Source organism: Lipotes vexillifer, unplaced genomic scaffold (genome assembly GCF_000442215.2).
Source record: "Lipotes vexillifer unplaced genomic scaffold, Lipotes_vexillifer_v1.1 scaffold1643, whole genome shotgun sequence".
Taxonomy (NCBI): Eukaryota; Metazoa; Chordata; class Mammalia; order Artiodactyla; family Lipotidae; genus Lipotes; species Lipotes vexillifer.
In genome coordinates this window covers 127,140-151,475 of record NW_006784879.1, presented here as the reverse complement: position 1 = coordinate 151,475, position 24,336 = coordinate 127,140, and the positions used below count along the sequence as shown (strand labels likewise).

The 24,336-nt window shown below is 39.4% G+C and overlaps 1 protein-coding gene across 2 annotated transcripts in view; it reads left to right on the top strand.

Annotated features, from left to right (window-relative positions):
• The window catches only part of CARMIL1 (capping protein regulator and myosin 1 linker 1), a 333,075-nt gene that overhangs the window by 200,550 nt on the left and 108,189 nt on the right, over window positions 1–24,336 (top strand). For both annotated transcript variants that reach the window (XM_007457010.1, XM_007457009.1), the window contains exons 13-17: window positions 4,906–5,009; window positions 7,425–7,502; window positions 7,646–7,722; window positions 10,875–10,979; window positions 16,017–16,086. In XM_007457010.1, coding sequence (XP_007457072.1) covers window positions 4,906–5,009; window positions 7,425–7,502; window positions 7,646–7,722; window positions 10,875–10,979; window positions 16,017–16,086 — 434 coding nt within the window. The remainder of the gene's footprint in view (window positions 1–4,905; window positions 5,010–7,424; window positions 7,503–7,645; window positions 7,723–10,874; window positions 10,980–16,016; window positions 16,087–24,336) is intronic.

Below are 24,336 nucleotides of genomic sequence, written 5' to 3'. Positions count from 1 at the left end.
CCCTTCCCTCCCCCCTCCTTCCCTCCCTCCCTCCTCCCCTCTCTCCCTCCCTTCCTTCCTTCCCTCTGTTGTGTGTTTTTGTATGCTTTTATTTCGCCTGGGACAACTGCAGTGTCACACCTACAAATCTGGTGAATGACTGCTGCTCCTGGAAGATTCAGTTTCTATCTCATTTTCTCTTTGAAGCCTCTCAGACAGCCTCCTCTCACCACACCCTGTGGGACTAGATGTTCCCTTCTCTGTGTTCCATAGCACAGGAATTTGTAAATTCCTCAGTTTTAGTGCGTCTCCCATTGTATTTTGGTTGTGTCCTAGCCTGGGAGGTTCTGGATGGTAAGGGCTTTGCCTCATTCATTGCCATGTCCCTGGCACCCAACACACTGCAAGTTCTCACTAAGTGTGTCGTGGATGAGTGGGTGAAGCAAACTGGTCCCGGAATGGTTTTCTGTCCATCTAGTTATACTTTATTCTGACCATACAGTTTCACTGAGTGATTTGAAATTGGGGGTGGTTCTATATGTCCCGTTATTTTTATTTTATTTTATTTATTTTTGCTGTATGCAGGCCTCTCACTGTTGTGGCCTCTCCCGTTGCGGAGCACAGGCTCCGGACACGCAGGCCCAGCGGCCATGGCTCACAGGCCCAGCCGCTCCGCGGCACGCGGGATCCTCCCGGACCGGGGCACGAACCCGCGCCCCCTGCATCGGCAGGCGGACTCCCAACCATTGTGCCACCCGGGAAGCCCTGTCCCGTTATTTTATGTGCACACATTTGTACCCACATGTTTAAGATGAAGGCATAAAAACAACTTTCCAAAGGGAAACATTTCCCCAGGAGCCAGTGTTTTCTGTCTTGATGCCTGAAGCCATCTACAGATCTTAAAGCTAAGTGTGTGTAGTCCCTTTTTGTTATCACTGTTCTACCTCAGCAAATTAGTTTCATAAAAACCTTTTTTTCTGATGATTATCAATGCATTACATATTTATTGTAAAGATTTCGAAGATACTGAAAAGTATAAACGAGAAAGCAAAAATTACTTGTAATGCCAGTACCAAGCCATTACAAGACTGTCACTGTTGACAACTTGGTACCCATCCTTTCACACTGTTTTCTGCTTGTACATAGTTTATTTATATACATACCTACAAAAAACACTCACATGCATATATGCGATTATACTGTGCTTACTATCTCATAAGCTTCCTCCCCTGCCCCCTGTAGTAAATTGTGATCATTTATGTCAGTAAATACTTGGTCCACTTTCAAAGGCTATGCCATAGTTCAGCGTATGCAAAATGTTCCCTAATTTATTTAAATGATCTGTTGTACATTTAGATCATTTAAAATTCTTCAGTAGTGCAAAGAACACTAAAATGACTTCTATATCCAGTTAATGGTCATATGTTAATTTCTTCTTTAGGATAAATTCCTGTAAGTAGAATTGCTAGATCAGAGTTTGCAAACGTTTTTAAAAGCTTTTTCTGATATTTATTGTCGAGTTGTCCTCCAAGTATTTCATATAACCCTCTTTACACTCCCACTATCAGTGGATATTGCTCTCTTTTTTATCAAGCATATGAACAAAAGTATTCTGATATTTTAATTTTAGTTTCTTCAGTTATTGCTTAAGTACCTTTTCCCGCCTTGTTCCTTAGTCACTTGTATTTCTTTTGGAGGAAATTGCTAGTCCCCCTCCTCTGTTACTGTTCTGTTTACAGTGTCAATTTTTTTCTTCATTCATTTGAATTCTCCACACATTGAAATGTTAATCATTTATTATGTGCTTCATAAGTCTAACTCTTCTTTTAGGTAGAGGTTTTTTTGTTTTTTGTTTTTAAACTTGATTATATTTATTTAACTTATTTGTTAATTACTATAAGACAGATAGAGGGATGCTATGATCATTGATCCTTCTGAGGGCAGGTTTGGGTTCTGAGGCAACTGAGTGCTACCCACTCACTGATGCCCTGTCCCTTCCAGTGTGATGAGAGTGGGCAGATTCCCTAGGCAGAGCTGGGTTCCTCAGCTTCCTTGTGAATCAGGACAGCCCCACATGCCCTATACCCTTCACAAATAAAGATCTTTATCTCTTCTCTGCAATAAAATGTGTTTGAGAATTAATATTGTTTTATAACATGTGACCCAAAGAATTTTAAGTTGCCCTTCCTAAGATGTATATCTTGAAATGTTGTTTTTTAAAAAAATTGATTTCTTAAAGGTTTTCAGTATTCTTGCAGACTGTCACAAAGGATCTGAAAGGTTTTGCAGGTTCAGAATAACTCAGATTAAATTGTAGTTTTAAGCTTTTGCTGAATTTGACTCACATTTATATTTTTGTTCCATGAAAACATTTATATTCATGGCTCATAATTCAAGACAGATTTGTTTTTTGTAATCTGCCCATGACATCCACACTGTCTCCAAATATCCTTTCTCTTCCTCAGATGTTAGCTAAGTGATAGTTTTCTGGATTTCTAGTAAATGTCCTGCTGGTTGCCAGATTATGTCAATGCAGGGCCATCTGGTACCACCTTTTTCCAGCTGTAAACACTCCAATAATAAATATGAAGAATGGTCAAAATCACTAGACAACCAGAATCGACGATAGCATGAAAAATCTGTGCATAGTTTGGGTTGGAAGAGCCCTGATTTTTTCCATCCTACATTTTTGTGATTTCCTGCTATTAGTGTGTTATTAACACAGGCCTCATGTGGATGTAGGCTCCAGAGGTTGGGGGAGGAAATCCTTCATTCTGTTTCAGTAGCTTGAAGCTGATCATGATAACATGATTCTCCCAGTTCTATTCAAATGTTGGCCAGCTGCCAAGCGCCCACGCTTGGCAAGGAGCGTTTTGCTGTCAAGGCTAATTTCGCCTTCTAATTTCGGAATTTATTTATTTTTTGTTATACTGCACTAGGGACATAATTTTAAAAATGATTTTCTTGATGAGAGTCTGATATTTTCCACAGGTTTTGGACTCGATTATTGCATTTCAAAATACATTGATACTACCAATAACAGGACAAACTGAAGGAAGTTGGTCATTTAAACAATCATAGAAGTTGCCTCCAGAAATTAACCTATTCTATGGACCATTGCAAGTTCCTTTTATCTAACACAATTAATCAAATCTCTGCCTCCTTCACTGCAAAGCTCTTGTCTCTTACCTCTTTGATAGTATTGACCTCGCTAGATTATGATTATTCAACTGTCTGAGTCTCCCACTGGACTGGCTTTGAGAGGGTAAAAGAGTATCCCCTGGGTCTCAGAAGCCCACACCTGGTATACAGTAGGCCTTAAATAAAGATTTGTTGTATTGAATAAATACTCCTCGTGTAGCACTGGCTTTTCATCCTGGAATTTATTTAGCTTCTTTCGTGGTGGTCTTTGAACTTTTTGAGGGCAAAGAATGGGTCTTATTTACACATACCTCCTGAATCCCCAGCATTTGATAAACACGTTATGAGCGTTTAATAAATGTTGAGTTGATGGCCAAGACATTCTTCCATGTACTTAAGTAAAACATTTTCCCCTCCCTGGCTCTGAGTCTTCTCTCTACGAACCCAAATGGACACTCACCATCAAGAAATGGCTCAGTAGCCTTTATTGGACACACACTGGAGTTGGTTCTCTGTAACTCTCCAAAGCTGAAGCATGAGGTATTAACCCCTCCATGAGTGCCATGCACCAAACATTCTAAACGTGGAGCAGAGTACTGCTCCAGTGTGGGGTGGTACTTGTAACCCTCAGCTTTTGTTTTTTTTCTTGGAGTGCCTCCTTGGGTCCTGCAGCCGTGACCAGTTCTGGCCTGACCCTCGCCCCTTATCCTGATGAAGGCTCTGTCCATGCGCACACAAAAACCCCGTTCCCTGTTTCCCTTTCGGGTGGTTAAGATAGGCTGGGATTTTCACGAAGAATTTTACTGAAAAACAAGAAAAACAGAATGATTTATGAAAGTATACCCACCTTAGAAATAGCCATATTTCCAAAATATACGATTTAGAACCATGGACTTTCAGTAGAAACACGAAGAGCTTTGCAGTATCCATATCCCAGTTATCTGAAGAATAATCATCAGTGATAATTGTGTGTATTGACCTCTTTGAATCGCAGGGAGGGACCAGCCTCTTCTGGGCTCCCATTTTGAAGTGACCTGATGAAAATCTACCCACCACAAGTGCCTGACTAATAGGCCTTTTCATTTCCTGTTACCCACAGATGGTAGACCATACCTCTCTCTGCAGAGAATAATCTTACCCTCCTCATGTGTTCATTCTTTGTTTTTTGAGGTGGTATTATCAGTTTATTTCAGTTGACTTTAACTTGAACCATTTATGTTATGTATATAAATAGTGTATAAATTATCAGTTTTTCCTTTTGATTGCTTCTTCCATTGTGTACATGTCATTAGCTCTTTGTAAAGTCCATTTCAATCTAAATTTTGCCTTGAATATAATATGTTAAGTAGAGCAGTACATTCCTGTATTAACTTCCAAGTACTTTCAATAGCCTAAAGTATCTGAATTTGCATCTGCATCCTTTCAATACTGTACATTAAGGCAAGAATCAGCTGGCAGGATTAAGAGAAGGATGAAAATGATCAGTTAGACTGCTTGCATCATTTTAAGACTTCAAAGTAAAATCCTTTCCCTCCACATCATTAGAAGTAGAGAAAAATGGAGTTGATTCTGTTTCTTTCTCCTGCTCGGTGAGTTGGTCGTGTCTGTGACTAACCTTTTCTTCCTGTCAAAAGACCATCCTAGAGCTGCCTTTTGGGGACAGGGCTTATGGTTAACCTCAGTCCTGCAAGTTGATGGGGCTGCTAGACCATTTAAAGAAACTCACAAACCTCATTTTTTGGTTCCTGGAGTGGAAACTGAGCCTGGATCTCATCAATGTTGCAGGGGTGAATAGCCTTTCTCAGTCACTCAGTGCCAATCTGTTGACCGCCACCACTCTTAACCATCTGGACCTCTCAGGGAACATCCTTCGCGGAGATGACCTCTCGGTAGGTTTTCTTTTTCTTACTGCCATCCTCAAAGAAGCCGTACTTACTAACCCTGGAGTAATTTCGAAACATATTTCCCCACATCTCCCTTTATCATGACACCTTCAAATCATTTAGTCATGAGCTTATGAAGAGTTTTAGAGAAATGTTCCAGAGCCTTCCTTTACTAAATGTAGCCTATTCTAGAGATTTTATCCCCCCTCACTTAAGATTGTTGAAGTTTAAATTCTTTTTGGGAATACTTTTTCTGAAGGAATTTTTTTCTCCACTTCAAAACATTATTGCACCTGTTAAAATTGCCTGATAAGAAAGATTGGAAATGTAAAATGAATTATTTCATCATTAAATAATATTGTTAAGAAGACTGGTGGCTTTATAAAAACATAGTTTGTGATGGAAAGGGGATATTGGGATGAACTTCAGTCCCATATTCCATGATTACCGTAGAGAGGGGGAGGGTTAGGAGTCAGCTGTGGCTACTCTTGAAAGTTTGAGTGTGAAGGCAAAAAGTTTCCCCTCAACTATAACAAGATCTTTCATGCAGCTGAATCAGTAATATAAGTGTTTGGCAGATCTTATTGATACAGTGAATTAGGTATGATCTCATTGCCAGATGGTGTGAATAGTCCTCTCTAGTCACAGGATAGAATTTAGAAGAAATGCTCCCTTAACAATGGGGTGGGACCCACAGCACATGGACCTCTTCAAAGGACCTTAATTTACATCCATTGCTTTATGGGAGTGAAAAACACTGTGACATGTATTCTCATTTCTCTTCTGTTTTCCTTTCCCTGTAAGACAGGGAATGTTGCCACAGCCCCCTTTGTAGTTATTTTCCTCTCCCTTACACTTGAACTCATTTACATAATATTAGTACTTGCTTCCTGGTGTGCCATGACGTTTTCAGTGTGTTGTCCAATTGTAGTTGTCACTTGCACTGATGATTCATAAATCTGCTCCCTCCCAAGATGAAACAAGGAGTCCGATGTGAAACCACCAAAACATTACAGTGACAAACTAGCAGAATAGAGAGAAAGGTAAAAGAAGAGCCTGAAGATTAAACAAGAAGGCTGATAACATAGGGGCATTGATAGTCACCCAAAACAGCAAAGTAGCCAGCCAGGAGTCCTGTCCCAGCTTGCCTCTGCGGAAGGGCAAGTGGAATGTTGAAGCCGAGTGACAGTGGGCTTCTAGCCCCGACAGGCTGAGGTTCTGAGAGCCATTCAGCAGGTGCAGGGAGGGGCTTACCTGGCCCTGTGCTTTCCAGGAGAGCAGCCTAGCAGGGACTGCTGGAGAAGTGTTGGCCAGGTTGGGTCTTGTCACCACTTGAGGGTGATTAGAGCTTCCCCAGCTGGTGGCCAGGAGTAAAATCACAGTGCCAGGCAAAGACAGAGAATCAGATCTTCATTAAGTCAGAACAAGATTATTTTTCTGAATCAGAACTTTTCATAATACAGTACATTGTATGTCTGGTTATTCTAAAATATTTACAGGCCAGTCTTTTGCTATTCTGAATTCCTTGGTCAAGAGGAGTTTTTCTCATGCATCTATAGCTAAGCTGCTACACTTAGGAGTCTTTGCCAAGGACTAGGACCTCTCAATGTAAGCTTGTTTGTTTTCGCAAGTATCTCGTGGCATCCAGTGAAGCAAAGCAGAATTTAGCTATTTGCCTGGTGGCAGGAGCTTGGATTTGGTGTGCTATTGGTGGATGCTGGCAGTTACTACTCACACAGGGCTATTAGAGAATAACAGAGAGTTGTTAATTTTATTGTTTTGATAGCCTTGCACAGGGATGAGGGTATATTTTAGGCATTGTGACACTCTAGAAACTGAAGGGTCTTAGTTATAAGTGAGATTAAGAAAAAAAAAAAGCCTAATAGTGTTGTCAGGCCCTTTCTTGTTAGATTTTGGAAGTAACTAAGGATAGAAAAATTATTTTCTTGAACTGAAGAGAGTATAGCCCGAGACCACCGTCCTGTGGTTCAAATTCAAATTAGTGGCTCCTTAAACACTTTCAAAAGTGATTAGCATTTTGATAGGGTGGCTGCAATTCAGGTGGTATTTCAATCTCAGCAGTTAAAATTAATTAGCACTGTTCCAAATTGTGTAATAAAAATGGAGCTAATCAGGAAAACTGAGTCATGTGTAACAAAAAGGGGGTTTGGTAGCCAAGACTCCATTTGGCCTTTTTTAAACTTAAACATACTTTAAAATATTCTTTGGGATTTTGCTCTCAGGGAAGGTAATGGAATGACAGAAAATTCTGCCATCCTCTTGGGAAGAGTAGAGGATGATCCTCAGTGGATTTGGGCAACTTGATTTTAAAATATTAACTTAACATCGTGTGTGCACGCGTGAGTGTGTGCATGTGTGTTTCTGGATCCTAACATATTTGGTTTTCGCTTTTTATTCAAGTCCATGTACAGTTTTTTGGCCCAGCCAAATGCCATTGCTCATCTGGATTTGTCCAATACAGAATGTTCCCTGGACATGGTAATACTTTTTTATATTGCTCGGGGGGGTCACAAATATGGGGGTCCCATATTTAGATGGGAAACAATGGGCTTTCTTCCCAATAAAATATTCTCCAAGTCCTAGAAATATTTGAAAATAAGAGAGCCTTGTTTCTTTCCCAGGTCTGTGGAGCTCTTCTCCGTGGCTGCCTTCAGTATTTAGCTGTGCTCAATCTCTCCAGAGCTGTGTTTTCTCACCGGTATGGATTTATTCCTGCTATCATTATCATATCTTTCTCTCAGAGAAAGTTGTAGTGAGATGAAAACGGAGTGATAAAGGGTGAATGTTGTGCATGAAAGGAGATGGTCCTAAATCATTATCTCTGAATATTAGACCTTGAAAATTCAAGTTTTTATTATATCTTTTTTCCCTGCAGGACAATGTTCTTATCAATAACTCCAGACTGCCTAAATGAACAATGTAATAATGTACTGTTTCTCATATGTGGACAGGCATTCTCTCTTAATATGGTAAAGACCCCTTTTAGAAACTTCTATGGGTGTTTCTCAATAATGCACTTTGAATTAAGTATCAACTGTGTCTGGAAGATAAAGAGAATCGTCACCCCAGAGCTCATGCATTCTGATTTGTAGAAGTGGGGGGCCCGCCTAAGTACCTCACATCTACCTTCCCGACTTAGAATTGTTTGCAAAATCCAGCAGTAGATTAGAAGCAAAGTATTCACACACAGCAGCAACTTAGAATGGCAGAATGCAGAAAAATCATGAAAAGTACATGGTTTATGTAACTGGAATTCTGGAACCATCTAGTGTATTAATACAGTTCAACACTTAACCATTTGTAATTATTACCACAAGTCGTAAACCATATTTTAGTCATTATATGCTCTTTAATAACATGGAGAATTGCTTAATATTAGAAATACCTCCTTTTTTATTGGTTAACTTTTTGAAAACTTTACATATTCAAAGGGATAACAGTCACTTGTTTGGAAAATTCACAATTCAGCATGCTTTATTCTACAATTATGCCTCATAGTGAGTTATTCTATATTTTAAAGTATTCTTGGTCCATTACTTCTACAGTATGTAAATGTCTACAATAGCAAAAATATGCCACATGTACCTCAATAGGATAAGATCAGAGAGAGTAAAATGTAGGAGATAAAATGGTGGGCGAAGTTGAGAGTTTTCTAAGATACTTTATTTCAAAGGCCTTAGAGGGTATTAACTTGACCACCCAGACCACTCATGTATTTGAAGTCAGCTTATGAAGCCATGCTTTGGTGGAGCTATAATAGACTGAGGAACTGGGTTAGAAATGATATCATAGGCGATAAGGATTTTCATCTAATTAGCTCTTTTGAATTCATACTACTGTGAATTCTGTGATGACTGGTCCTAAGTAGAGCTATTAAGCTTATAGAGCTTAGCATTTTGATAGGGTGGCTGCAATTCAGGTGGTATTTCAATCTCAGCAGTTAAAATTAATTAGCACTGTTCCAAATTGTGTAATAAAAATGGAGCTAATCAGGAAAACTGAGTCATGTGTAACAAAAAGGGGGTTTGGTAGCCAAGACTCCATTTGGCCTTAGAGGGAATTGTGCTAACAAATTTCCTTGTCTTCCAAATGAGAGGTTGTGATTAAACTGTTTAGTACCCACTACCTTACCTAGATATAACCATAGAAAGCCCTTGGTAATTATGTAGAAATTGCTGCATTTACACTGAGTTGTGGATTGTTAGTCAGACTATTCATACTTTGGTTCACAGATAATTTCATAAGTGTAGCAGTCAGGATAGGTCAGGTTGTTCCAGTAACAAATGATCCCCCCAACCCACCACCCTCTCCACAGCTTTCAGCAACAGCAGTTTTGTGACATGTCCCTTATGGGTTAGCCACATCACTCTGGGAGGCAGAGCAGCCTCTTTCTAGTACGTTGACAGTCACATAGTAGAGGAGAAAGAATCATGGTAAAACTTGTCTCTGGAAATCACACACATCACTTCCACTCACATCCCATTGTACTTCAGGGAATACAAGGCAGGTTAATTTTTTTGTTTTTCCTGAGATTTTGGCTGCTAGCCACCCTCAATTTATTCATGTTACCAAGACCCCATTTCTGAAGTCTGCCAAAGTCTGCTCATCAGAAAAAGAATGTATATATATGTATAACTGAGTCACTTCGCTATACAACAGTAATTAACACAACATTGTAATTCACCTTTACTTCAATTATTCAATTAAAAAAAAAGAAAAAGAAAATGAACATGATATACAAGCGTCTGTCGGGGACCAGAGTTGTTTTGAAACGTCTAATATGTATTCTACCAGAATTCTCTTTCCTCTTAAGTGTATTTTTCATCCTCTTAAATAGATATTCTGGTTGCTTAGGTATTTCTTCTCAGCCTGAAATTGTCCTGTTTTAAAACCTTTTTCAAATATTGACAGGTTTCCTAGACCTCTATACATAAAATATTGTTGAATGTTCTGTGGTTGAATTCGACCCCTAGGACGGCCTCTGCCCGAGAGTCTATGATTCCCTCCACAGAATATGAATAACTGTCATTGAATAAGTGTTTACAATGCATCAGGCTAAGTGCTGTACTTACTCAGACCTTCCAACAATTCTATCAGATAGAACAAAACAAACAAAGCGTTCGTATTCCAATTTTGACTCTGGAATCTTTTCTTAAATCCTCATAGTGTTGACTCTGTCTTCTTATTGAGTTGTATGATTTGATTCATATACTTCCCACTGGAATAGCAAGGGGACGTATTTGGAGGTTATAAGCATTTCTTTTTGGAGTTTTGTCTTTATTCTAATATTTGGCCTGAAATAATTAGATCTGTGGTATGGATATAAGAGCCGAGTAGGATATTTGTCATGCAGGCTTCTTGCCAATCAGACTTGACATCTGGTCACAATCCCGTTGCCGTCTGAGACCTGCTGCATCTGAAAACATAGCCAAACACAGGTAGTGATCCTTAACAATCTGATGCCACCCAGTGGGAAGGCTCTTTAAATTGGTGAGAAATATGTATCTTCTTTGACTTATTTCTTAAAAATTCAAATATGGAGTTTCCTGAAGAACTAGGGGGTGGAACACAATGAGTTCTTTGGCTACAAAGAATAGGAATAAAATGTTTTAAAGACTTAATGACATTTCTTAACCTCTCCTACGTAATTTTCGAAAGTACACTGAATTAATTTATTTAACTTTCAGACATTTTGTTTCTTTTTACCTTTAAATTTCTGATGAAACACAACCAGTTCATGGATTATTTCACAGTGTTTGAATTTACCGATGAATAATTGTGCCAGTTTGGAAGTGGGGTGCAGAGATGGAAGTTTAACTGCATGTAAGACTCTCATGTTTTGTTTTTCAGGAAAGGAAAAGAAGTACCCCCATCCTTCAAGCAGTTTTTTAGTAGTTCTCTGGCTCTGATGCAAATCAACCTCTCAGGCACAAAACTGTCTCCTGAGCCCTTAAAGTGAGTGGCGAATTCATTTTCTCCAGAGCTTTTTAAAGTTCAATTTGTTATTAGGAATGTGCTTGAGGGAAGGGAAAAAGACGTACAATCCTAAGACAGACAAGGCAGATAAAAATGCCTTTTTACTTTGGGTCCCAAAGGAAGTCAGATTCTTTCTGAGTACGTTGTACGCTGTTGATACTATTGCATCTTCTATGAAAAAAAAATCTTCCTTCGGTTTGTGACCTTGGCAGTAGTCACTGATCTGTAAAAGTTGTGTTTCTGGGTACTATCACCTTTCTGTTGACCTCTGTTCAGTCCATTTTAGGTATATTCTTGTGTGCGTTTTAAAATCTATTCTCAATATTTCTACTAACATTAATAATCAAGGGCTATACACGTGTGTGCAACAGAAACAATTTTTAGGTGCTTTGTTTTCTGAATTACCTAGGTATCTATTTGTTCGGTATTATTACTTGGCAGGCAACTTATGGGTTAATATCCTCAGTGTAGGTGTTGTGGTAGAGTTGAACTTTTTAGAATAATTTGTTATCCTTGAATTTCTTTTCACCATTGCCAGAAATAATCAAAAGGACTATAGAATCTAATTCTCTCTGAGTCAAAAGAACATTTTCAAGTAGTTACGAATATCTATGCTGTCAGGTATGTTCAAATGTATGCACAGTTTTCTCCTTTCCTCAGCTGACATGTAAATCAGCATTCGATGTGTTCCCTTGCAATTTGTATGAAATGTTAAAATCAATGTCTGCTATTAGTTCTACTAGAAAATTAATCATCTAATTTATAAATTGCCTTTTCTGTTCTTTTTGAGAGGTGTGAAATTCTTGATTAGTTTTCTACAAAGTACCATATGACTAAAACAATGGATGCCTTTAAGAACAGTTGATCCACCTGTGCAAAAAAAAAAAAAAATCCTGATGTTATAGCGGCCTGTTTTTTTTAAAAAAGAGGAAGAATCGAATCTTTGTAATAGAGATCTCTAAATATAACAGCTGCAAATTGTAAAAACATGATTAGGCTGTTTGTATGGATGTTAATAAAGCTGTCATCATCAGTATTCTAAAGAGGATCCATTATAATTTAACCATATTCATTCAACTGATATTTATTGAGCATTTACAACAGACTAGATGCCAGGAAGGCACTGAATAGAAAGCAAAGCCAGACTTGCTTTTATCACATCATATCAGTGGGAGATTAGCATATTCAAAGTAGTTTTAGTGATAGGTACATGGTATACTAATTCAATGTTGCTGGTTCCTGTAAAATATAGAGTAGTTCTTCATTGATTAGTACAATTGATTTTATAGAATAATCCTCACCACAACAACACTGGATTTACTGTACTTATTATAGGTAAGTGTTAAATCTTGTGACCTGTTGTTATTTATGTTAATGTTTAATAATAAATCAGTACTGGCAGACCTCGGAGATGTTGCAGGTTTGGTTCCAGATCACTGCAATGAAGTGAATATCGCAATAAAGCGAGTCACACGAATTTGGGGGTTTCCCAGTGCATTTAAAAATTATGTTTACACTATAGTGTAGTTTATTAAGTGTGCAATAGCATTATGTCCAAAAAATGTACATATCTTAAATAAAAAACACTTTATTGCTAAACAATGCTAACCATCATCTGAGCCATCAGCGAGTCGTAATCTTTTTGCTGGTGGAGGGTTTGAAATATTGTGAGAATTACCAAAATGTGACACAGAGACATGAAGTGAGCAAATGCTGTTGAAAAAGTGACACCAATAGACTTGCTTCATGTGAATTGCCATAAACCTTCAATTTGTAAAAACATGCAATATCTGTGAAATGTAATACGATGAGGTATGCCTGTAGCCTCTTCGGGTCTGTGTTTTACTCAGTAAAAATGTTAATATGAGGAAAAAGGCTTCATGGCCAAAGATTCTGTAAACAAAATTCTGGATGTACATTTAATGTGATAATATAATTTGAAAAGATATAACAAAACTGAGGTGCTTGGGTTTGCCTGTGAGGGGGTGAGGATGGAAGGGAACTTGCCAAGCACTGCCCTAAGTTAGACACACAACTGGGTGCTTACCCACAAACTGTCACCTGCAGTGTTGACAACAGCCGTGGGAAGGTATCATTATCCCTATTTTACAGCTGAGGAAATTGAAGCTCAGAGAAGCTAAGTAATTTTTGAAAACTCAATGCCATCGCAGGTTGGGTTTTCTGGGAAGCCAAGTGAAAGATGGAGATTAGCATGTAGGATGTTTATTAGGAAGTGCTCTTGCAATCCCACCTGTGGAGGGGGAGCAGGAAGAAAGCAGGATGGGACAGAGGGCAAGTTGAACTGGGGCTATCACAGTGAAGACCTCAGCCAACCCGATGGGAGCTTTGTTGCTAGAATGTCCCTGAGCTGGGCGACAAGGCTGGGCCTTTATACCCCTGTGTTGATCAGTCCTTGGATACAGGCTGCCCCAGAAGCAGATGTGACCTTGGGCGAGGCACTTGTCTTGGGTTGAGGCAGCCCCCAAAGAGGACCGACAGCTGAGGGGGCTCTGGGAGGTACATTGCAGAGTCCACTGCTGTCAGCCAGCGGACACTGGCTCAATCCTGTTCCTAAACCCACATTTTATCCCCAAGCACCAAGAGGGGCAGAGGGAGGCCCTCATTTCTTAAAGGGAGTTCAGTAGCCATAAGAGAGTAAGCTAAAGAAATGCAACTTCTCTTGATGTAATTGCTTATTTCATAGTTGTGTTTTCCTTGGAGGCTCTTTTCTGTCCACATTAAAGTATTTCAGGGCTTTTTAAGAACATGGTGACGCTGCCAGAGCCGTGGAGATGAAATACAAATTCTTCTGTTAGACCTACTAGAGAATGGACTTGAGGATATGGGGAGGGGGAAGGGTGAGCTGTGACAAAGTGAGAGAGAGGCATGGACGTATATACACTACCAAACGTAAAATAGCTAGCTAGTGGGAAGCAGCCACATGGTACAGGGAGATCAGCTCAGTGCTTTGTGGCTGCCTGGAGGGGTGGGACAGGGAGGGTGGGAGGGAGGGAGACGAAAGAGGGAAGAGATATGGGAACATATGTATATGTATAACTGATTTACTTTGTTATAAAGCAGAAACAAACAAACAAATTCTTCTGTTAGTCAGTTTGGCACTAATGATTGAGGACCAAGAGGATGGCGCTGTGAAGGCAGTTCACTCTGGGTTAAAATAAACAACACACCTTGTGATGGAGTTTTCCCCCAGAGCCTGCGATGCTTTGTTGTAGTTGTTCTGTTTTGTTTTACTAGGGACAGTTTCTGTGGGTTATTTATATTTGCCTCATGAGTCATTACCTCTTAATCATTGGCCTTCTGTAGTTATGTATCTTAAAGGACACCATTTATTTCCTTGTCCTTAACCTACTCGTCAGAAAAGTAGGAAGAGTTTTCCCTCCATCTAAGCATTATACAAATACAATGTTCAAATATGTGGCTAAGTCCTAGAAACTGAAAACTTAGAAGTGTAGGGACCTCTTTGGTAATGTCCTGACTCTCCCATTTTGCTGATGAGAACCTGAGACACAGATAGGAAAAGTGATGTCCTTCAGGCTACCCAATGCTCAGTAACAGAATCAGGACCTGAGGACAGGCCTTTTGGTTCTTAGTACCAGTAGCTTTCAGTAGCTCAATACTGCCCGCAAGAAAGAAAGGGCGAAAAGGCACTTTTTAGGAAAAGAGAAACGCTTGAATAATTAATTGAACAGAGGCACACACACAGATGAGACATGCCCAACCTTTTTCGTAGGATAGTGTTTTAGAAGAGGGGACAGCGAACTGGATTAAAGGAACGAAGAGACACGCAGTCCCCTCGACCTTCTTACCCCCAGGGGTTGTTTTCGCAGCTGGGAACAGCCAAGTTCTTGCGCTCTGCCCACTTCGGGGATTCTCTCTCAGTGGATGAGACCATAGAATCACTGGATGGGGGAAAATCTCAGAGACTTTGGCATGAAGTAATTCCCTACTTTCCCACCTCCCCCTTCCCCTGGGGTATTTTTGGAGTCTGCTAGTAGAGGTGCCTTTCCTGGGAACATTGAGAACAGGTAGTCACCCCCAGGTGGCAGTTGCCTTGGTTCTACTCTCTAGTATTTACAACTGTCTGCCTTGCATTATGGTTATTTGCACACATATTTGTTTCCTTTGCTTGAGATTGGCAACCCTCTCATGCTCATCTTTGTACTCCTCACAGGGCCTAGTTGAGGGTCTCTTTTCCTTTCGGTGTAATTAATGGATGTGGGTGCATGTATGAAATTTTTGTTTCAGGCCTATTCAGTGGTGTTGGATTTTATAGGACTGACTTGTAAAAGTGGAGTCAATTCATTCTCTTACATATGAGATCCATATGATGAGTCCAGTCTCCTCCATAAGCAGATAAGAAAAATCCTTTGCAGAGTGGTGATGGTGTTTATCCTGTGACCAGCTAGTAGTTGGGTAGACAGGATCCTGCACTCAAACTCAAGACTAGTACCTTATCTTCCATGCTGTACACCCTTACCCATCCCACCTCTGCAAGTCCTTTAACAAACTCATCTAGATATGATTTCACATCCTGGAATACTCTAGAGCCTGCCTTCCCCCATTAACATAACCCTTAGGGAAAACTAGCTTTACTTTGCTATTCTAATCACAATTGCTTAATGATACTCTAAACATTATGAAAGGTGTTCTCAAGGAGATGCAGGGGGCAGTTTATCTGTGATGAACACAATTTAATTTCTGTGTGCAATTAGGAGCACTGTTGGTTTATTTCCTTAGGAATTAGCCACCCTGTTGGGTTTCGCATTTATGAGGGACCTGCTCCGTGTCAAACAGAAGAGTGTTTCCCTGTCATTTTTGTCACTACTCTTGGTGGGCGGAAATGCAGTTGGCATTTTAAAAAGTGAGACGCTGCTTGGTGCTTGACCTATGATTCAGAAAAGGCCTTCTTTCTCTGGGTTTTGTTCAGTGTGCTTACACATTTTTAGAGCAACAAGTGGAAGTTTTATCTAAAGTGTGTGTGTTTCCTCCCCTCAGAGCGCTGTTATTGGGCCTGGCTTGTAATCATAACTTGAAGAGAGTTTCTCTTGATCTCAGCAACTGTGAGGTAAGAACACCTTTAGATGATGCACTAGAATAGATAATAGCCTGAAAACTGCTTTGTCTTTTTCCTGGAAACAGTGTGATACTGTGATTCCAGACGGTATACAAGAAGCAGAATAACACACTTTATAGAAATTTCTGATGTTCTGTATATTGCGAGTTTTATCTACAGACAGCCATGGAACACCATTCAGAAAGCAGTCAAATGTGCTTTTAATGACTTTTCTTTTTCTCCCCTTCTTCATGCCAATTGCTTAAGTATTTTATGATGAAACTTGGAGATATCAAGCCTTAAACTAGCTTTACCATCAGGAAAATTGTACCATACAGCCTTCCTTGCAGGGGCCAAGATGTGTACAGCCTAACTTGGATTTGGAGAGTGTGAAAGGGAAGATCTTTGTCATTAATTTTGCTTTTTAATATCTTCATTTTAAGGCAGGAAAATTAAGATGCTTCTCAAAATTATAGTAACTACAAGCAGTTTCTATCAAAGTACACACAGAAGAATTGAGACTAAAAGCTTCTACATTTTAGAGGGTACCTGAACTTTTTCGCTGTCTTGAAACTTTTAGTTTGCGTGGAGATTAGTAAGAAAATACCCGGGTACAAACTATCCAGCCTCTTTAGAGCCTGACTTTACCCACCATGTCAAACTTGGTGCCTTTTCTCAGGGCTGGAGGTGGGAGTTTATTCATTCCTATTCTTGGGCCTTTATACCCACTCTTCTCTCTTTCTGGAACACACCTGCCATGTCCCTCTTTTTCCCCAAGGCCTCCCTCTCTTTGAGGATCTAGTTCAGGTGCTGTCTCCTCTGTACCTGCATCAGATTCCTACTGTTTGATCTGAGTTTGGCCATGACTAGCTATGCAATCCTGGGTGAATTACTTGATAGCGTTACATCTGAATTTCTGCATTTGCGAAAAGGAAACAACATTAATGCCTCTCCTAGTAGGTTGTTATGAGGTTTAAAAGAGCTCTTCTTTGAAATGTGATGCTTAGATCGTCCGGTACCTATAAAGGTTGTTCCCTATTGTTGCTTATCTGTCTGTACATTTCTTCCCTGACTGCTTCAGCACTTTGTGGTCTTATTTTTTTCTAATTGTCTAGTACTTAATGACAGTGACATGCATTTGGACACCAAACCACGTGTAGTGCCTTGCACAATTATTAAATTGGCTCCTGTATGCTTTCCCAGCTGGGTTGTGGCTTTATGGAAGGCAGTATTTGTGTCTTACTTTGTGTTTCCTTTAGCCACTAACAAAATGCTGAGCAGTAAGCCAACACTAAATATTGAAGATTAATGCTTTACCTCTCTGAAAATTCTAGAAACTGACAAGTCTGAAATCAGCCATATAAATTGTTAGTGCAGGATATTTAATTAATTTTGAGCTGGGGTGAAAGCCAACTGTGTGTGATTTACTAGTCTTTTTGTTTGTTGGGGGGAGTGGGGGGAAGGGAAAATCCTAAAAACCTAACCTGGCATTGTGAAATTTTCATGTGCAAATTAATGCTTTTTCATTTATAAAGACAGACCGTAAAACAGAAACTAACTCTGGTAATATGAATTAATTATTTGTTTACCAGCACTTAATATTAAGGACATGCCGGTAATAAAAATTCCTTATGAGGGAAGGCGTAAGACGAATGAGGATAGAAAGGGTTACTCTATTAAAAAAACAGGTTGGTATAACCTTGATTGCTGTTAGATCAAAATACTGAATTAGCAGTAACCCATATGCTTTACTATCCTGATTAAAGATCATGATTGCTACCAATATAACATCATTCATTTAATTCTGTAATCAAAGCTGGAATGGACATAAGTGATCATCTGATTCTCATGCTTATTGATGAGGAAACTGAAGTCTAAAGAAGCTGGAATAATCCAGCTCACTAATGGCAGAGTCATAATCAAAGTATGCTCTCCCGATTGTTGTTAATACTAGTAATTATTAGAATATTATACAATTAGACATTTTCTTCTCAAATAAGTTGATAGGTACCATATGCCCAAAGAACACTGTGTTAGATTGTCACACAGCTTCCTTTCTCAACTCCTTTGTGATCCTATTCAGAATAACTTTCAGAGACAGTTATATTTGGTGAACCATATAAAACTGATGTTTTTGTGGGTCAAAAATGGCAGACAACTATGGAGAACAGTATGGAGGTTCCTTAAAAAACTAAATATAGAACTACCGTATGACCCAGCAATCCCACTACTGGGCATATACCCTGAGAAACCCATAATTCAAAAAGAGTCATGTACCACAGTGTTCACTGCAGCACTATTTACAATAGCCAGGACATGGAAGCAACCTAAGTGTCCATCGACATATATTGGAATATTACTCAGCCATAAAAATATATGAAATTGAGTTATTTGTAGTGAGGTGGGTGGACCTAGAGTCTGTCATACAGAGTGAAGTAAGTCAGAAAGAGAAAAACAAATACCACATGCTAACACATATATATGGAATCTAAAAAAGAAAAAGGTTCTGAAGAATCTAGGCTAGGGGCAGGACAGGAATAAAGATTCAGACGTAGAGAATGGACTTGAGGACACGGGGAGGGGGAAGGGTAAGCTGGCACGAAATGAGAGAGTGGCATGGACATATATACACTACCAAACGTAAAATAGATAGCTAGTGGGAAGCAGCCACAGAGCACAGGGAGATCAGCTCGGTGCTTTGTGACCACCTAGAGGGGTGGGATAGGGAGGGTGGGAGGGAGACGCAAGAGGGAGGAGATATGGGGATATATGTATATGTATAGCTGATTCACTTTGTTATAAAGCAGAAACTAACACACCATTGTAAAGCAATTATACTCCAATAAAGATGTTAAAAAATATTTTACACAAATGGAAGAAAAAAATGGCAGACTATTGGCAGTTTCATATGGATCCATCAAATGGCTAGTAGACTTTTTCCTTTATAATTTTTCTTAATAAAGCAGGAATCCAGATCAAATTCTGATGGTAGGATTGACCATTATTGTGATGATAATTCCAACTTCATTTTGACCATTCATTTATGAATTACATGATAAAATGATGCTGCTGAGATGGGGACCCCTTAATACTACCTTGGTGCCATGTTCCACCATCTTACAGCTTGAATCACAGTACTGGTGACCATGTTTATTAAGTCACACATTGTATTGCTGCTCATGAAAATTAATGAAACACAAAATTAATTTTGTAAATTAAGGTGTCTTGTGACATTTTTCTTCTTAAAGCTAGATGTCCAAATTTAACTAGGTTTCACTTTGCTCATCTCCATGATGCAGTAAACCTGTTTCCTATAAAGGTACTAGAAGTTACAATATTTTCTGTTTAGAATGCTTGGCACTTAGAGTATTAACTACTACTCCTTAAATCATTCATTGCTTCAGAATTTATGTAATGCTCTTGGAAAAAAGCTTTCACTAACTTGGAAGTTTAAAATTATGCATATGTGAATTTTTTCTGTTCATTCTCTATTTAGCCACAGTAGACACAGCCTTCTTTACTCTTATTATCATGCCAGTCAAAACCATGGAAGAATTCATCACTTAATGATGAATAAAAAGAAACTGATGATCAGATAAATGCCCCCACCTGTGGTGGGTTGGGGGGAAAGAAGCTTCACCCTGATGCCATAATCATCTCGGGAAGTCATTTCTACAGGGGTGGCTTACTCAAGGTGAGGGACTGACAGACCTAAAAGGTCAAATGTCTGTTGTATAATACTGGGGAGTTTCAGATGTGGGCACTGTATGAGTTCAGTGCCCCCTACAGATAGATACCTCTAAGTACAATAGTCTACCCAAACCATGGAAGCAAAGAACAAATGTGAAATACGTTGAAAATTTTTTTCATATTTATAAATAGATTACTTATTTTATTATAAAACAGCTGCTCTCCACTGGTTAACTTTAAAATTAGGTTTATATGGATGTCATAGAAAGTAAACGACCATCATCTAAAATCGTGGTTGAGTTTATTTGGAGGAGAGAGACTGTAACCTTGAAACAGGAATTAAAAGTGTCTAGAGGGCTTCCCTGGTGGCACAGTGGTTGAGAGTCTGCCTGCCTATGCGGGGGACACGGATTCGTGCCCCGGTCTGGGAGGATCCCACATGCCGCGGAGCGGTTGGGCCCATGAGCCATGGCCGCTGAGCCTGCGCGTCCGGAGACTGTGCTTCGCAGCGGGAGGGGCCACAGCAGTGAGAGGCCCGTGTACCGCAAAAAAAATAAATTAAAAAAAAAAAAGTGTCTAGACAGGAAACTTAGAACAATTTTCCTTAAGCAAATTATTTTGTTTTTACCATTTACTGATTCCTTTACTCTTCACGTGTACCTTTGTTGGTGCGTCATCCTTCAGTACTGCCCTGAAAGAGGCATTTCACATTCATCAGTTTGAATGAGAGAGATTTACACTTAATGCTCTTAAAGAAAAAAGTGTCACGCAGATATTTATAAGTTATGGAGTTGCTTTCCTACAACACAAACATCCTTGATATTTAGAAACTTCAGTCCAAAATTTGGGGCTGTACTCTTTTGCTCTGTGAGGGCTCAGCTAGTCAGTACTGAAATTAACCTTTCATTTATAGATAACTTCTCTACTTAGAGGAAAAACTTACCTGTTTCACATTAATTATGTTATCATTTCATTTTCTTGGTCTTTTAGTACCAGAAAAGTTTTCTTTGAGAAGAATAAGAAAATGACTCATAGTAGTCATGGAAGGAAAGAGAGTGTCATAGCAAACAAAGGGTGGGCACTTTGGAATCCAAAAGGTTCCCTTCTTTCAGCCCTCATTTTTCACCTGTGGAATGGGGATTATAGCCATCCCTCAGTATCCGCCGGGGATGGGTTCGGGGAGCTCCCACAGATATCAAAATGCACAGATGCTCAAGTCTCCCATGTAATATAGTGGAGTACAATAAATACAGTTGGCTTCCATATCTGCAGGTTTTGCATCTGCTTATTCAACCAACCTAGGACTGAAATTTTGCAGAGGGCCGACTGTAATAGTTTGCTGAGATAGTATTTGGCACAATGCCAAGCCTAGGGTAACTATCTTTATGAAACCATTAAAAAAAATCACCTTCAAAGTTGTTTTAAGTCTCTCAAGAATAATTAGGCTCATCGATTTATAGACACACCTGATTTTGGACACAAAACAGCATTACCCTCTACGGCCAGGCTCAGAATGGCCTGTGGCTGATCCCAACTCACTCTCAAAGCGTAAGGACTTAGCATCTGTGCGGATGTTCAGAGAAATGTGTGTGTTCCCTTGTCCTCAAGGTTAGTTCCAAAACAAGAGTTTCAGAACTCTTTTATATATGGTGATAGTGATGTTGACATTCATATGCATTCTCCCCATGTACCCCTCTGCCTGAAAGGAGGCAATGGGTGTATGCATGCTGGCTTGTGTTTAAAAATCTTATTACTTCATAGTCATACTTCAGGGGAAGAATAAGTCAGTGCTGGGACTGAATTCTTCAAGCTTAATCTCCTTCCAGGTGAGAGAGGAAAATCTCTGATACTTCAGAGAAGACATAAAGGCTAGCCATAACTGAGGATTTGTTGCAGTCTGGATGTGGGAGTTGGTTCCTTTAAGGAGAAATTTACCTGCACATTATGCCATATTCATTGCAATGTGCTTTGATGATGAGTAGAAAAAAGAGCATCAGATATTAAAATTTGTAACAAGTAGGTCATTGCAGCAAGTCACTAGTAACTTTTCAGACAATTCCACTCAATTTGATAGTCATTCAGACAGCTTTGAGGTGAGAAGGCGGGTTTGCTTGTGTGTGTTGAGCATCATCATTGCTGTACCCCTTGCTATCACCTTCCTATTAGGCTGGGTGTGGAATGCAAAATGGAAAATGTTTCACCACAGGATGGACATAAGCAATATAATGCATGCAACTATTTGGAAATGCAAGTATTTCCATTCTCTTGGAAATGACAGTATATATATAGTTGACCCTTGAACAACACGGGTTTGAACTGCATGGGTCCACTTACACGTGGATTTCTTTTCACTAAATACCTCCTGTAGTCCTACATTTTGGTTGGTTGAATCTGCACGTGGGGAAGGAACCACAGATACTGAGGGCCAACTGTAAAGTTATACTTGGATTTCTGATTGTGTGGAGGGTTGGCCCCCCCAACTCCCCTCACCCCACAGGTGTTCAAGGGTCAATTGTATTATATATCTTTCTTGGGTTCTAAATTACCTTTTGGCATTAAACCCTGCTAGCGAGGATATGTTGAACTGGATCACGTCAAACCATTTTCTGTTCTTGGAGAATCTTACAGTATTCACAGTTTCATGTGAGAAAATTTCCAAGGTTGGAAATTATTTTTTCATTAAAAATGGAACCCCTATAGAGGACAAGTGATAAATAGGGAGGTTATTTTATATTTAAACCTGTAATATTTGCCACCTCTTTTTAAATGGCAAGTGCTCTTGAGGAAGGAAAATGAATTATTAAAAGTTCTCTAGATTTTAGTTTCCTTGTTTCTGTACCCATTATGGATGTTTTTATATTAGATAGAACTATTCACTTAGAACTATGAGTAACAGCTGAAATATTCCACCTTCCTTGAGTGAGACCACACTTCTCTCTTGAAAGAAATGTGATTTTATTTTTAACATTTCAAAAAGTATTGAGTGATTCAGTCACATTTACTCCTCTTTGATCTTGCATTCTTTTTAAATAATGCTAGTGTGTGGGATCCAAATGAGGGTAATTTAAAACCAGTTTTACATGCATACATGCAGACACAGCCTCTAATTACGCAAATTTGTTTAAAAGGATTTTCATTTACAGTAATGGAAAAGCTTTTACTGTTTTGGGAAAGCCTTAAGCTTTGGGGGAATTTTAGGCATCTAATAACCTGTGAGTTCAATCGAATGTTCTTGTGACTGAAGGTCAGTTATTTTCTTATTTAAGTTTTGGATTTTTGTTTTGGGAGTTTATTTTAGTTGAAGTGTTTTTTCTGACTCTGCTTTTTTACATCGTGTGTTGGTAGAGACGTCTACTTCTCTGTTCTTATTCTGCTTACTTAACATTTTTTGTTTTTTCTCCCTGGGCTTTCCTTAGCTTGGCCATTGTGTAAGTACTTTATGAATCAATAAATTAGGGTATGTTGACATTTTTTAGTATTGGAAAATGTTAGTATTATGCTACAAGTATCAGTCAGTAGTATTTGTAAAATAAACAGAATTGAGCACTGAAATCTCACCGTTATTTTCCCTTTTTGCAAATGGACTATTTTTACTATACATTATAATAAGAAGTAGAGATTTTGTTGTAGAAATTTGACTTCTCAACAGAGAAATCACTAGCAGCAAATAATGAAATTGTAAAAACTTATGTTTGTCTTCTCAAAAGCATAATTTTTTTCACGCTCTGAAAATCAAATTATGTTCCTTGGAAGTGTTTGCCTAAATTATTTCTTGCTTTAATGTTGACATAGTCTACATATAACATTCACTTCTTCAAATATTAACAAACTGTGACCTGGAACAGTGTTTCTCAAATCTATTTGTGTAGAACCTGGTTGTTGTTTTTAAATTTACAGCCAATCATAAACCATTACTTTGGCAAAAATATAATAAAAATGGCCATAGCTCCACACACTGGATTCATAGCCCTGCAGCTGTGGAGTTGGTTGGCCTTGGTTTCCCTGAAGTGTGTAGACCAGCCTCCTGGGGAGGTCTGCCTCTGTGTGACACTCCCCGTCAGAGTTCACATCAGGCACCTCACTGTGATCTGCTGTTACCTGAAAAAGTAGAAAGGACTGAATTTAAACACTCCAGCTGAAATACTCCTGAATAAAGCAATTCCAAAGATCTGTGCAAAATTCTGCTTAACATGTAAGCAGCCAGGGAAATTGGCAGGGTTTTGTCCAGAGTACCGCAGACATATTTCATCTAAAATAGTGAAATAAGGATTCTTTAAAATTTTACATCAAAACTTGAACAAGGGCTTCCCTGGTGGCGCAGTGGTTGAGAATCTGCCTGCCAATGCAGGGGACACGGGTTCGAGCCCTGGTCTGGGAAGATCCCATATGCCGCGGAGCAACTAGGCCCGTTAGTCACAACTACTGAGCCTGCGCATCTGGAGCTTGTGCTCCACAAGAGAGGCTGCGACAGTGAGAGGCCCACGCACCGCGAAGAAGGGTGGCCCCCGCTCGCCGCAACTAGAGAAAGCCCTCGCACAGAAACGAAGACCCAACACAGCCAAAAATAAATAA